Raw genomic sequence first — 11,068 nt, 5'->3', positions numbered from 1 at the left:
GCCCTTTCCGCTTGATGGCTCAGAGGATACAGCAGGCCTGGGGACCCAGCAGCCAAAGGCCACAGCCCCCATGGTAAGCCAGCTCCAGAAAGTCACCTGGGGCTCTGTGTCCGAGAGATGGCATGCTGACGAGGGCGGGGAGTTGAGAGCCCTGGCCCCTCTCCACCTTGCATGGATCAGACCAGGCAAGGATTGGTTTAGACCCCTCCTGGACCAGAAACGTGACTGTCGCAGCCCCACAGCCGTGCCAGGAGGACTGTGCCTTCCCACCATACCCAGAGTGGCAGCTCTGTCCCTGGGAACAAATGCCACGAAGCCCAAATGTAATCAATCAGTTTATGGCAGCAGGAGAGAGCTGTTGAACCCTGCCTGGCAGCTAATTAATGAGCTCATTAGGTTGTGTGGAGAGAGAGGGGCAGGGCTACCTGCCCAGCTGCAAACTTCCAGGATGCCCTGGGCCAAGCTTAGACCTCATGCCCTTCCCCCGGCAGGACGCAGACTCCAGAGACCTGGCTGGGCAGGAGCGCCCCTCTCCAAACTCCCCAGACTCAGTCATATAGGGCTGGCCCTCCCAGAGTAGCTGTGGGGGCTTTCTGGGTGCACCGTGGGCTGTTTTGATGTGGTGGTGAGCAGGGCCAGGCTTGTGCCCCTGAGGGTGTGGGCATCGGAAACTCAGTGTCCAGGTTTTGCCTTTGGTCTTGGGCTGTGAACAGTGCTCCCACCCCTTGCCCAATTTAATGAGGCTCTAGGGAAGGGGAGGCTTTGGGGAACCCAGGCTGTCCTAGGCTCCCCTGGAATGGGGCGTCTGCTCAGAGACTCTGGGCTACATTTTCCCAGCCTTGGCACTTCAGGGTTCTGCGGGGGTGGGTTCCTTGGGTAGCCTCAGGCCCCCAAATAGACCTCCACCAGCCCCCCAACAGAGTGCATGCGGTAGAAGACTCCTAGAGGCAGACCAAAGTTGACGATGGTGAACCACGTCCGGTAGCCATAGAAATCCTTCTCCAGTCCATTCTCAAACTCCGGGTGTATGCCAAACGCAGGCATCATCCACAGCTGGGGAAGAGAGGAGAGTGTGGAGTGAGGGAGGGGTGCTCCCACACCCTCAGGCACTCAGCTCAGGGGAGGAAGGGCCCAGCACCTGCGGCTCATCCAGTACATCCTCAGAGCCAGCCCTTTCCCGCCATGTCCCCCTCACCCAGACCACAGTCACCTCCTTGGCTTGCCAGCCTGAACTCCAGATGGATCACGAGACCCCAGGCTGCCACCACCCATGGTTCAATCTGCTCTGTCAAGCAGTGCTGCCCTGTACCTTGATTTTAACCACCGTCTTCTGTTCCAGCTTCATCTTTCTGCTTGTCTCGGCCCCCTCCACCCCAGCCCTTGAAATTCTACCCATTTCTCAAGGCCCAGATCAAACCTTCAGGGAGCCTTCCTTGGCCACTCAGGCCCACACATCCTTCTCTTACCTCCTACTCTGCTCTGCCAATTTATTACTGATGCTCTGCCTGGACCAGGGGTTTCAGCATCTGAGGTGTGTTGCCAGCCAGTCATTGCCCACATGAGCTCAAACAACCCTGACTTGTCCTGGCTCTGCCACTTAAGCCTGTGGGATCTTGGGCAGGTCAGACAACCTAAGCCTCAGTTTGCTCATCTGTGAAATGGGACAGCAATAATGCTTGTTGCGTGTACTCACTGTGATGATTCACAAGATGCAGAGCTATTGTCTGGAGAAGGGGACCTGGGACTAAGCAACCATCATCAACACATCCCACTAGAGGTAATTTAGAAAACCTGGCACTTTCTCATCTCCCTTTGACTGAATTCAGTGGACAATTAATTATTTGGTAATTCCCTAACTGGTCCCCTGGTGTCTCCCCAACTAGACAGGGAACTTCCTGAGGGTAGAAGTCTTACATGTTTGTTTGTAAAGAGCACTTGGCTACTGGCACATTCGTTCATGCCAGGCACCTCACAGGGAGCTGGGGGACAAGCTCTGCTCTCAAGCGGCATAGAGCTGGTTGGAAAGAGGCGTGCGTCCTTGACAATCAAAGGCATGAGCCAATCACCCTGAGGACCGTCAGTGCGCAGTGAATGCGCCTTGATCCAGCCCTTCCTGAGTGAGGATTTCTGGGTCCACCCAGCCAGCTCTGCCCCGTGCCTCCCGGCGTGTCACTCACTGTGACATTGCAGAGGATGAGAAAGACCGAGATCTCCTTGAGCGCCCGCCGCTTCCAGTTGAGGTGGCTGTAGGAGTGGATGTAGGCGCGAGAGGCCCGCCGCAGGCCCTGGCCCAGCTCCAGCAGGGAGCCCCTGCGGTGCGGCTCAGCGTCCTGCTTCTCCCCCAGGCCCTCCAGCGCTGCCTCCCAGAGTGGGCGGCGGTGCAGGCCCTCGATGACGAAGAGGTTCTGGGCGATGTGCTGCAGGATGAGCAGCAGGGAATAGGCCAGGATGAGGCGGTTGAGCAGCTCGTGGGGGCGAGTGGCCACGATGGCCACGATGGAGAAGTAGGCGATGCCCATCTGGCCCAGCGCTGCCCCCATCAGCAACACCACGTCCAGGCTGCGGGTGGGGTTCTTGAGCGTGTCCAGCTCTCGCTCCTCCAGCCCGTGAATGGCCGTGCCCGCCAGGCACGCCAGGCTCATGGCGGGCAGCACGGCTGCATAGAAGGCATAGTAGAGGGTGAAGTACTGGCGCGCGATGGTAGGGCCACTCGCTTCAATCTGGAAAAGCACAAAGACACATATGCCTGCCACCAGCACCAGCAGGCCCAGCAGCGGCCCGAAGATGGCCCCGAGCAGGTGGAAGGGCGGGGTGCTGGGGTGGGCGCTTGCGTGGGGTGCCAGGCGGCGGCCCACGTTTTTCCACATGACAAAGAGCACGGCGCAGCAGATGAGGCAGTACTCAGTGCTGAAGGGGTAGAGCATCAGGTAGCCCTTCCGGAAGACCTCACACACGGTGGCATTGAGGCACAGGCAGGTGTTGGTGTCATTGCCTGGGAGGGGACAGGATGAGAGGGGACAGACGTTCAGGCCTTGCTCTGAGGAGACCAGCTGCACAAATCAGTCCCATTCACCCCTGGCGTATGCCAGAGGCGGAAGGCACCCAGGCACCCATTTCACAGGTATGGAAACCGAGGCCCAAAGAGAGCAATCAGAAATCACAGATGGTCATTCCTTTACAAAGCTATTCCAGACCAGGTGCCAAGTTTACTATGTAAAGCATTGAACATGTGATGACTTTGGTGCCAAATGTCACTTCCACAGATTACGTGTTGGACACGAGGGGACACCTGTAGTGTTCTAATGGGAGGATCTGGCTGCTACACCTGAACCCTTTGCAGCATGCACTGTGGGCTGAGCAGACATCTTCCTTCGCTGTGAGGTGCAGGGCACACAGCCTTACTTGTGGAATGCTGGTGCCAAAAGTGTGTAGCCTAAACCTAATCAAGACTTTGGTCCATGCCTCCATTTTCTAGGAAAAGCAGGGGAGATGGGCAAAAGTCAAATGCTACTCACTACCAGAAAGCAACCTAACAAATTTCAGTGTCATTAGGGAAAAAGACTGGAGACTGAACAACCAAATGCGTTGAATGTTTGAACAAACCACCATACAAGACATATCATGGGCTGCTTGGAGAAAGTTAATATAGATTTATGTAGAGGATGGGGATGATGTTAAGCAATTTTGTTAGAAATTATAATAGCATTATGGTAATGTAGCGAAATATACTTATTTTAAAGAGATACATTCTGAAATGTTTTGAGATGAAATGCCATGATCTCAATGATGTAAGTAATTCAGCAAAAAATTGAAATAAACATGGCAAAGTGTTAACCATTGCGTCTGGGTGATGGATCTGTCTTGTTCTTCTACTGTATGTTTCAATATTTTAATAAAAAAAATATCTACAATGTGACTTACAAAAAATTCTCTTTGCACAGTTCTGAGAAACGTATCCAGAGTACAAAGAATGTGCACAACGTACAGGCAGACCATGCCTTATGTGATGGGTGTGTAAACGCATGGGGGGTGTGCTGGGAAGGCTGTTCACAGGTCAGGATGGCAATGCCACCTGGGTGGGGGCAGGGCTGTACACATACAGGGGTGGCTGAATCCCACAGACAGCGATGTTCCCATGTAGGTTTATGGGGCATAGACTCAAAGGGGCAGGCTGCACAGCTGGGGATGGGGCACGTTCTCTCTCCCCACAAATCTTCCATCCCTCCAGATATGTCCAGGCACTTACAGTTGCATTAGGAAGACATTCCTTTCAGTCCTGAAGGCTTTTTTCTTGCCAATAAAATGCAAATACCAGGGGTGGGGTGCATTCCTGGACTTATCAGTGACTAGCTCAGCCAGGATTAGTGGCTACTTGCTGACAGCTAGCTGGATGCCTGGAGCAGGGCTGCAGGGTGCCAATACCTGATGGGACAGGCACAGAGTGGGCGCAGGATGGGTACTACTGGCAAATGTCTGGTTTCTGTTTAGTCATGATGGGGCCTCTGGAGTTCGCTCCCAACTCTACAGACTCAAGGCGCCTCACCCGTTTGAGGGAGTGTAGTGTGTGTGTGTGTGTGTGTGTGTGTGTGTGTGTGTACATTCAGGGGTGAGGGTCATGGTCTCCTCTGTACCTGAGAACTTTTCCATGAGGGCACTGAGCTCTGCCTCAATCTCGCGGTGCATGGAGTCGTTGGTGACGGCCAGAACCCACATCAGCAGATTGGTGGCCAGGGTCAGCATCAGGCCACACCTGGAGGAGATGCCACACTCTGCCCACACAGCTTGCCGGCTCCCTGGGTGCCCGACCTGCACCATCACTGCCTTTGGGGTGACCACTGTCCCCCCAAACCAGATCTCATCTGGCATTAGGACTTCAGGACAGGCAGCCTTGGCCTCCTGGGACCATTCCCAGACCAACCCGCAGCCCCAGGGCCACCATGTCCAGGGAAGCTGTGGGGGACAGGCACTAGTTGGGGACAGAGAGCCCCAGGAGTTGTTGGAGGAAGAGAAGGCGTTCCCATCTTACCTGGTGAAGTTGGTCTGGACCTGGACGCAGTCCTTACAGTGTTTCCAGAGCACCCAGGTCTGAAAGAGATAGGGCCTTGAGCCCAGGAGCTGGGGGCGGGAGTGCGGGGGGGGACGGACCCTGGGGTGTGTGCCCCAGCTGCTTGTGTGTATTTATCATGGAAGAGACAACGAGGAAGCCCAGGTTGGAATCCTGGCTCTACTGTTTCCTTGCTGTGTGGTTTTGGGCCAGTGGTAAGATATCTCTGAGCCTCAGTCACCTCGGCTCTAAAATGGGACTCAAATGTCTACCTCTCAGGGCAATGCTTACTTATTGGCGAAATAAAAAGATGCTGAAAGTGAAATGCAATGCCTAGTACAGAACAGGAAGTCAGGAGGGAGTTGGATATTCATTAGTAGGAGTAGCTTTGTGTATCTGGGGTATAGATTTAGGTATATGCAAGCAGGTAGAGGCCGATGTATTTATAGGTGTCTGCATTTCAGGACATGGTGTGTGCAGGTGTGTGTGGACATGGGTCCACAGAGACAGGCATCTGTGGGGGGCTGTGGTGTGTGTACACACTCTGGGCCATGTAGGTATTTGCCTATCGGGCTATTTCTAGGCATAAGTTGGGGTGTGTGTGCACGCTGCGTGGGTAGGGATAGCGTGTGCCTGGTGGTGTGGGCACTGGAGAGGCCTGTTACCTGGACGCTGATGAAAATGATCTCGATGGCAGGGAAGATGAGCTCCAGCTGTGACTTGCAGTGGATGTGGCTCATGTCGTAGCCCACACGGAAGACATTGAGGCAGATGGTACAGCTGCCGAAGAGCAGCAGGGAGCCTGGCGGAGCCAGGCAGCCATTGGCACCTCCCCTGGAATGGGCTCTCCCTCTCCACCCCTCTCCATCCACCCAGCACCCCAACACTCACCCTGCACCCAGATGGAGCCTGCGTGAGGGTCCCTGTAGAGCACGGCGTGTGTCCGGCAGGTGGTGCCAGCCACATAGTAGAGCAGCCAGAGGAGGGAGAGGGCCTTGAGTGCAGCCAGCAGGATCCACACGTCGCCCAGAGTCACGGCCACGTTGTTGAAGATCATGCTGCAGATGAAGGCTCCGCCCAGGAACAGCACATTGAGGGCCAGCAGCCCTGAGAAGAGCTGCCCCGCCTTCTGGGCCTGCCGGTCCCGCCGCAGCAGCAGCGAGAAATGCCGCACCAGCCAGGACTTCTGGGGGGGCGAGGCATGGGCCTCTGGCATCTCCGCCCCCAGGTCCACTTGGTTCTCCTTGGCTGGAGCCGCTCTAGTCTCCTGTGCTTCTGGAGGGGCCACGGCCGGGGCCTCAGCAGGTGCTGGGGAGGGAGAAAGGAGCCGGGTGGGTTGCCTGTTGTCCCGGGTTCAATTCTGCTCCTGGCCCTAACTGCTGTGTGACCGAGGACAAACTCTCTAGTCAGAACATTGGAAATAATAGCAGCTGCCCATCTACCTTACGGGACCCTGGGAGGTTCGAATAGACCAGGGGATATGGAAGCAGTCTGTGCTCTGCATAAACGCAGGGATTGTTTTGGCCTGAGGACCACCTGCCCCTACCTCCACTTCCTGCCTTAGAGCCTGATCCAAAGATGGAATGATAATGTCTGCCAAGGGAGCCAGGGGCATCTGCACGGTGGTTAACCACTGGGCAGTTTCGAGGGCTGTGACTTTTTGCCAACAGGCAGCTTGTGCTCTGCCGACTTCTCGAAGGAATTTCACTCCTTAGAGAAACAGCAAGGAGGTGCCCTTTCTTGTTCTGACTCATTAGAAGGTAATGGTTGCCTAGTGTTGTGTGTTGAGAAGGATCCTGAGGCTGAGTGTAGGCCTGGTGGGAAAGAATGCTGTGCTCTGAAATAATACTCTATTATGCATACAAATGGGGGTATATCAAATTACTTTGAAAAGGTCTAGAAGACACCTACCAGATTCACAATAGAAGTTTCCTGTCGGAAGAGAGGACAGCATTAGGAGTGGGAGTGGTTTAACATTCTGGTTTTTAAAAAACACACTACTTATATAATTAAAATTAATTGTAAAGGCTTAGGGGACAAAGGTCCGGGAGTGACCTGTGATGTCCACGCTGAGCAAGGGGGAGGTGGGGATCAGCGGGAGTGCCGTACTCTTGACTTGACTTTGACAGAACTGACTTCCATTTGCACCACCTCCTCCTGACTCCTGGACGCCCCAGGACTACCCAGCACACGAGGAACACCATCCTTGACACTTCTCCACCCTGAATGTCTCCCGCTCCTTCCTCACCATCCCCAAGCTCTCACTCAGGCCAACCCCTTTGTCACGCCTCTCTCGGACCCAGACCTAGGTCACCTCATACGTGCAGCTCAAGGCCTTTTCCTGGAGTCCTATACACTCCCCCTGTGGACTTCTGGGTACCCATTCCTTGTGGGACTGAGCTGCTCTAGAGCGGGGGACACCGTGTTGGTGCAGGGTGCTGTCCTGACGGGAAGGCTCCCTCGCCACTCCCTGGCCATCCCAGGTGCTCCCCCTCGGTCCTGCCACTGCCCTTGCATCCCTGGTGCTCTGGGCTCAGGATTCTAAGGGATGGCGGTCCCCGTCCTCCAGGCTGCAGGAGGCCTGCTTTCTAAGCTCACTATCTCATCAAGTGTATCATCCCCACATCTCTCAGCAGAGAACTGAGCATCCTTGCCTCTCACCTCATGGGTCATCCTCTTAGGCCCCAAGCCTGTCCATTCCAGCCCCAAAATTGCTCTTAGATTTTTCTTGACCCCAACTTCTACCCTAGTTCCGGGCCCCCTCCTCTCTCTCCTGGACTGGTCTCCCTGCCCACCGTGCGCCTCCCTTACTGCAAGCAACCAACTGCGCTTAGTATAAAGTCCAAACTGCTTAGCACGGCCTTTAAAAATGAAACGAGGCAGTGTGTGTGTGATATGGATTTGGAGCACACAAAGTACTCAGCGCAGGGGAGCTGTTGTTACTTCCGGGTCTGGCCTCGACTTACATCTCCAGCATTGTCTTCATACCCCACTTGCCCATAGGCTGTGCCATCCTGCTGTAGTTCCCAGAATGCCCTTGCTTTTGCTCACCTCCCTATCTACCCACACCTGACCCTTTGCCCATAATGCCAACCCCCATACCCCTTGGCTGACTGCAGCTTGTCCTTCAGGACTCAGAAGAGCCCCGCCTTCTCTAAGCTGCCTCCCCTGAGCCCCCATGCCAAGGCCGGATTAGGTGCCCCCTCTTGGTCACCCCACCAAGCTCCAGGCTTGTTTCTGGAGTCCACCTCTCATGTTCTATTTTAATTAGCGGTGCTTTGCTCTGTCTCTCCCTCTGAACGCTGAGCTTCAGAAGCGTCAGACGTTTCCACTATATAACCACCAGAAGACCCTCATCTCATTTGGTTCTAAAACGCAGGCTCTCCAGCCCCTCATTCTCCCATGGGCAGTCTGCTCAATATTCATACCTTCTACTGTTCTCTTCTGGGGCAAATAGAATAATAAAACTTGGTCCTCTTTTAAAGGTTCTACAAATGAACCTTTCCTAGTCCTCTCTGTCATTCTTGTTCCAGTTCTGCCCCCTCCCTGTCTGGCCCCCTCGTCACACTCCAGGCACCTGCTCCCCTTGTCCATCCAGGCCCAGCCAGAGGGCTCCACATTTAATGTGGTGTCCTGCCTCCCGCCATCACTCCTGGGGCCCGCTATCCTTTCTGCCTTGCCTGTGTGCTCCACTGTGGCTCTAACCCATCCTCACCACCCACCTTAAATACCTCTCCTGGGAAGCTTTCTCTCTCCGCCCAAGTGTCTATTGAGAGTGGGTGTGCACTGTCTGGTGAGGTTCTGTGGGTGTTGCTGGCTCCCTTCAAGACCAGAAGCTCCTCCAAGGCACAGAAAAGATTCTCTTTAACTTGGACCCTCCAAACATGGCACAGCATGACATCAACCAGTGTTTGCCAAATGACTCTGGCATTTTCTGGGGGAACTTTCAGCACCAGAGCTGTGGACAGAGACCCTTTCCAATAAACATTTTCTATGTTGTCACTGCTGAGGAGACTTTGCAGGATCTTTATCTTTCCTCCTAGGCTCCCACACCCAGGTTGAGCAAGCCTGAGGTTCATGGGAAGAACACCTCCCTGTTCCTTCTCTTCCAACCCTGACTGCTCCGTCCCTCCTTCCCCAGATTCTCCCCCATCTTCCCAAGGCAGGATAACCTAATGATTTAAGAGCCCAGGTTCTGACACCTACTACCTGTGTGATCTAGGGCTAGCTACTTAGACTACCTGTGCCTTCGTTTTCTCATCTGTAAAAGCAGACATATAACTATGGAACAATACCCAGTATATAGTAGACGTTCAATAAAAATTTCTTGAATGAATAAATGAAGGAATTAATGCATAATACCTACCTCTTAGGGGTAGGTTTTATTAAAGTTAAATGATTTAATTTAGGTAAATGCATGTGAATGCCTGTCTGGCACACAGAAAGCTCTCAGTGTTAGCTATTTGTACACTTCCAGTTCTCTTGAAATCCTGGGGAGATTGGAAGGGTCTGGATTATTGGTGAATTTTGGGGGCGGTTTTTCCTTGAACTGCAAGCCTCGAGAGGATACTGAAGGTTCCCCGGGTCCTCTCCCTCCAGGGTCCTCGCCCTACATTTCCCACCCCAGACCGGCGGGGGTTCAAGCCTTCAACAGCCGCTAGAGGGAGCCCTTAAAGTGGTGGATTCGGTCCACCCCCGCAGGGTCGGTGACCCAGAGGGGGTGCACTCAGGGGTCGCAGGAAGAGGGTAAGGGCGACTGAAACTGACAAGGAGGAGTCCACCGCCCTCTGGCACGCCTTTCGGCGCGACACTAGCCCAAGGAAGAGCCCGCACAACTGGTTTGTGGGCCGCGTTTAGAGGCAGGTGATGAAAGCCGTGGAGCCGTCGGGGCGCGGCGTCCGGCCAGGAGCGCAGGGCCGGGGGCTTCGGGATTTATTTCCGAGCCACTCGGGGGACTGTGGGGTCCTGGGCAGCCTCTACACGTATGCCTCAGACCGGACGTGCAGACAGCCCCAACCCCACACCCCTTTCCCCCGCCCTCCGGGTTTTTCTCTTCTTCCTGGCCTCCGCAACCTTTCAGTTGTGCGCGCCCATCCGAGGAAAGGAGGTAGGGGGCAGGAAAGGGCGGGCGTTCGGGTCGCCAGTGTTGACCTCCCCACAGCCATCCCGTCCTCCACCCCAATCCCCGCAGCCCCTAGTCCCTGAAGCCCGCTTTGGGGGCGGAGTAGGTGTGAGTGTCATAGTGGGCGCTCTCGGAATATTCCCCCCGAGGTCGAGGGCGCTCCCGGCCCTAAGGGCACCGCCGGAGAGCCTTACCTGAGGCCTGGGCAGGCAGCGCTGCCGGCTGACCACCAACTGTGGGCGCAGGACCGGTCGTCCGTCCAGGTGAGGCCATAGTGCCCGGACCGATGCCCCCGACGCCCTCTCCCCGCGGGACTGCGCAGCCGCCGCTCGGGTTCTGCGCCCCATCGATTTTTTTTTGTTGTTGACTTTGGAGATCTCATTAATCCTTCCTTAATTACCCGTCGGGGGCTCCGGCGAACGGAGCAGCCAATAGCGAGGCGGCTAGATGGGCGGGCGGGGCCGGAGGCGGTGCAAGCGCGAAGCTAAGGGCCAAGGGACCCACGGGAGACCGCCTCCAGGGTGAGGTGGGGTGCAAGGTTCTTAGGCTGAAGTAAAGGCCTTGCGGGGTTCAGGCCACACTTTCCTCTGGCGGCCAAACAGGAAACGGAACCCTCAGGTCTGGGGTTGCCTTTGCTTGTACCCAACTCTGCCCCAGGCCAGGCTGCTGCCACCCCGCGTGTTCCAGCACCCTCTCTCTCCCTAAGTCAAACAGTGAACTTGGAGCGGAAGAGACCCCATTCTGATAGGGCAAGCGGTGAATACGGTGAGAAGTCGCCCCCTCTGGCCCTCCTCAGCTCCTCCTGCGGCTTCTGAGACCCGCCCATCTCACGAGAGAGAGGGCAGGGACCAGGCACATTTTCCTCTGAAGTCCTGTGGCTGCTCCCACGCTCTCCTCCCTCC

General features: G+C 55.4%; 1 protein-coding gene across 1 annotated transcript; it reads right to left on the bottom strand.

Moving 5' to 3' along the window:
• Positions 1–322: 322 nt before the first annotated feature.
• Positions 323–10,966, bottom strand: OTOP3 (otopetrin 3). Its single transcript, XM_019745454.3, has 7 exons — positions 10,361–10,966; positions 5,936–6,352; positions 5,710–5,846; positions 5,027–5,085; positions 4,632–4,750; positions 2,178–2,992; positions 323–1,053 (listed from the first exon to the last, which is right to left on the bottom strand). The coding sequence occupies exons 1-7, from the start codon at positions 10,437–10,439 to the stop codon at positions 883–885; spliced, it is 1,797 nt and encodes a 598-aa protein (XP_019601013.3). The 5' UTR covers positions 10,440–10,966; the 3' UTR covers positions 323–882.
• Between the last annotated feature and the right edge of the window lie 102 nt (positions 10,967–11,068).

The sequence above is a fragment of the Rhinolophus sinicus genome, chromosome 12, assembly GCF_057876585.1.
Source record: "Rhinolophus sinicus isolate RSI-liver-muscle chromosome 12, RSI-T2T, whole genome shotgun sequence".
NCBI classification, from domain to species: Eukaryota; Metazoa; Chordata; class Mammalia; order Chiroptera; family Rhinolophidae; genus Rhinolophus; species Rhinolophus sinicus.
The sequence above is the reverse complement of the archived record's forward strand: the minus strand, read 5'-3'. Positions and strand labels throughout refer to the sequence as shown.

Bases quoted from the DNA above. Each gene is read 5' to 3' on its own strand.
- OTOP3 (XM_019745454.3), bottom strand. From the start codon at position 10,439: ATGGCCTCACCTGGACGGACGACCGGTCCTGCGCCCACAGTTGGTGGT. The intron at 5,847-5,935 runs GTGAGTGTTGGG...TGGCTCCGCCAG, and splicing joins AGGCTCCATCTGGGTGCAGG to GCTCCCTGCTGCTCTTCGGC. The intron at 5,086-5,709 runs GTAACAGGCCTC...TATCTCTTTCAG, and splicing joins TCATTTTCATCAGCGTCCAG to ACCTGGGTGCTCTGGAAACA.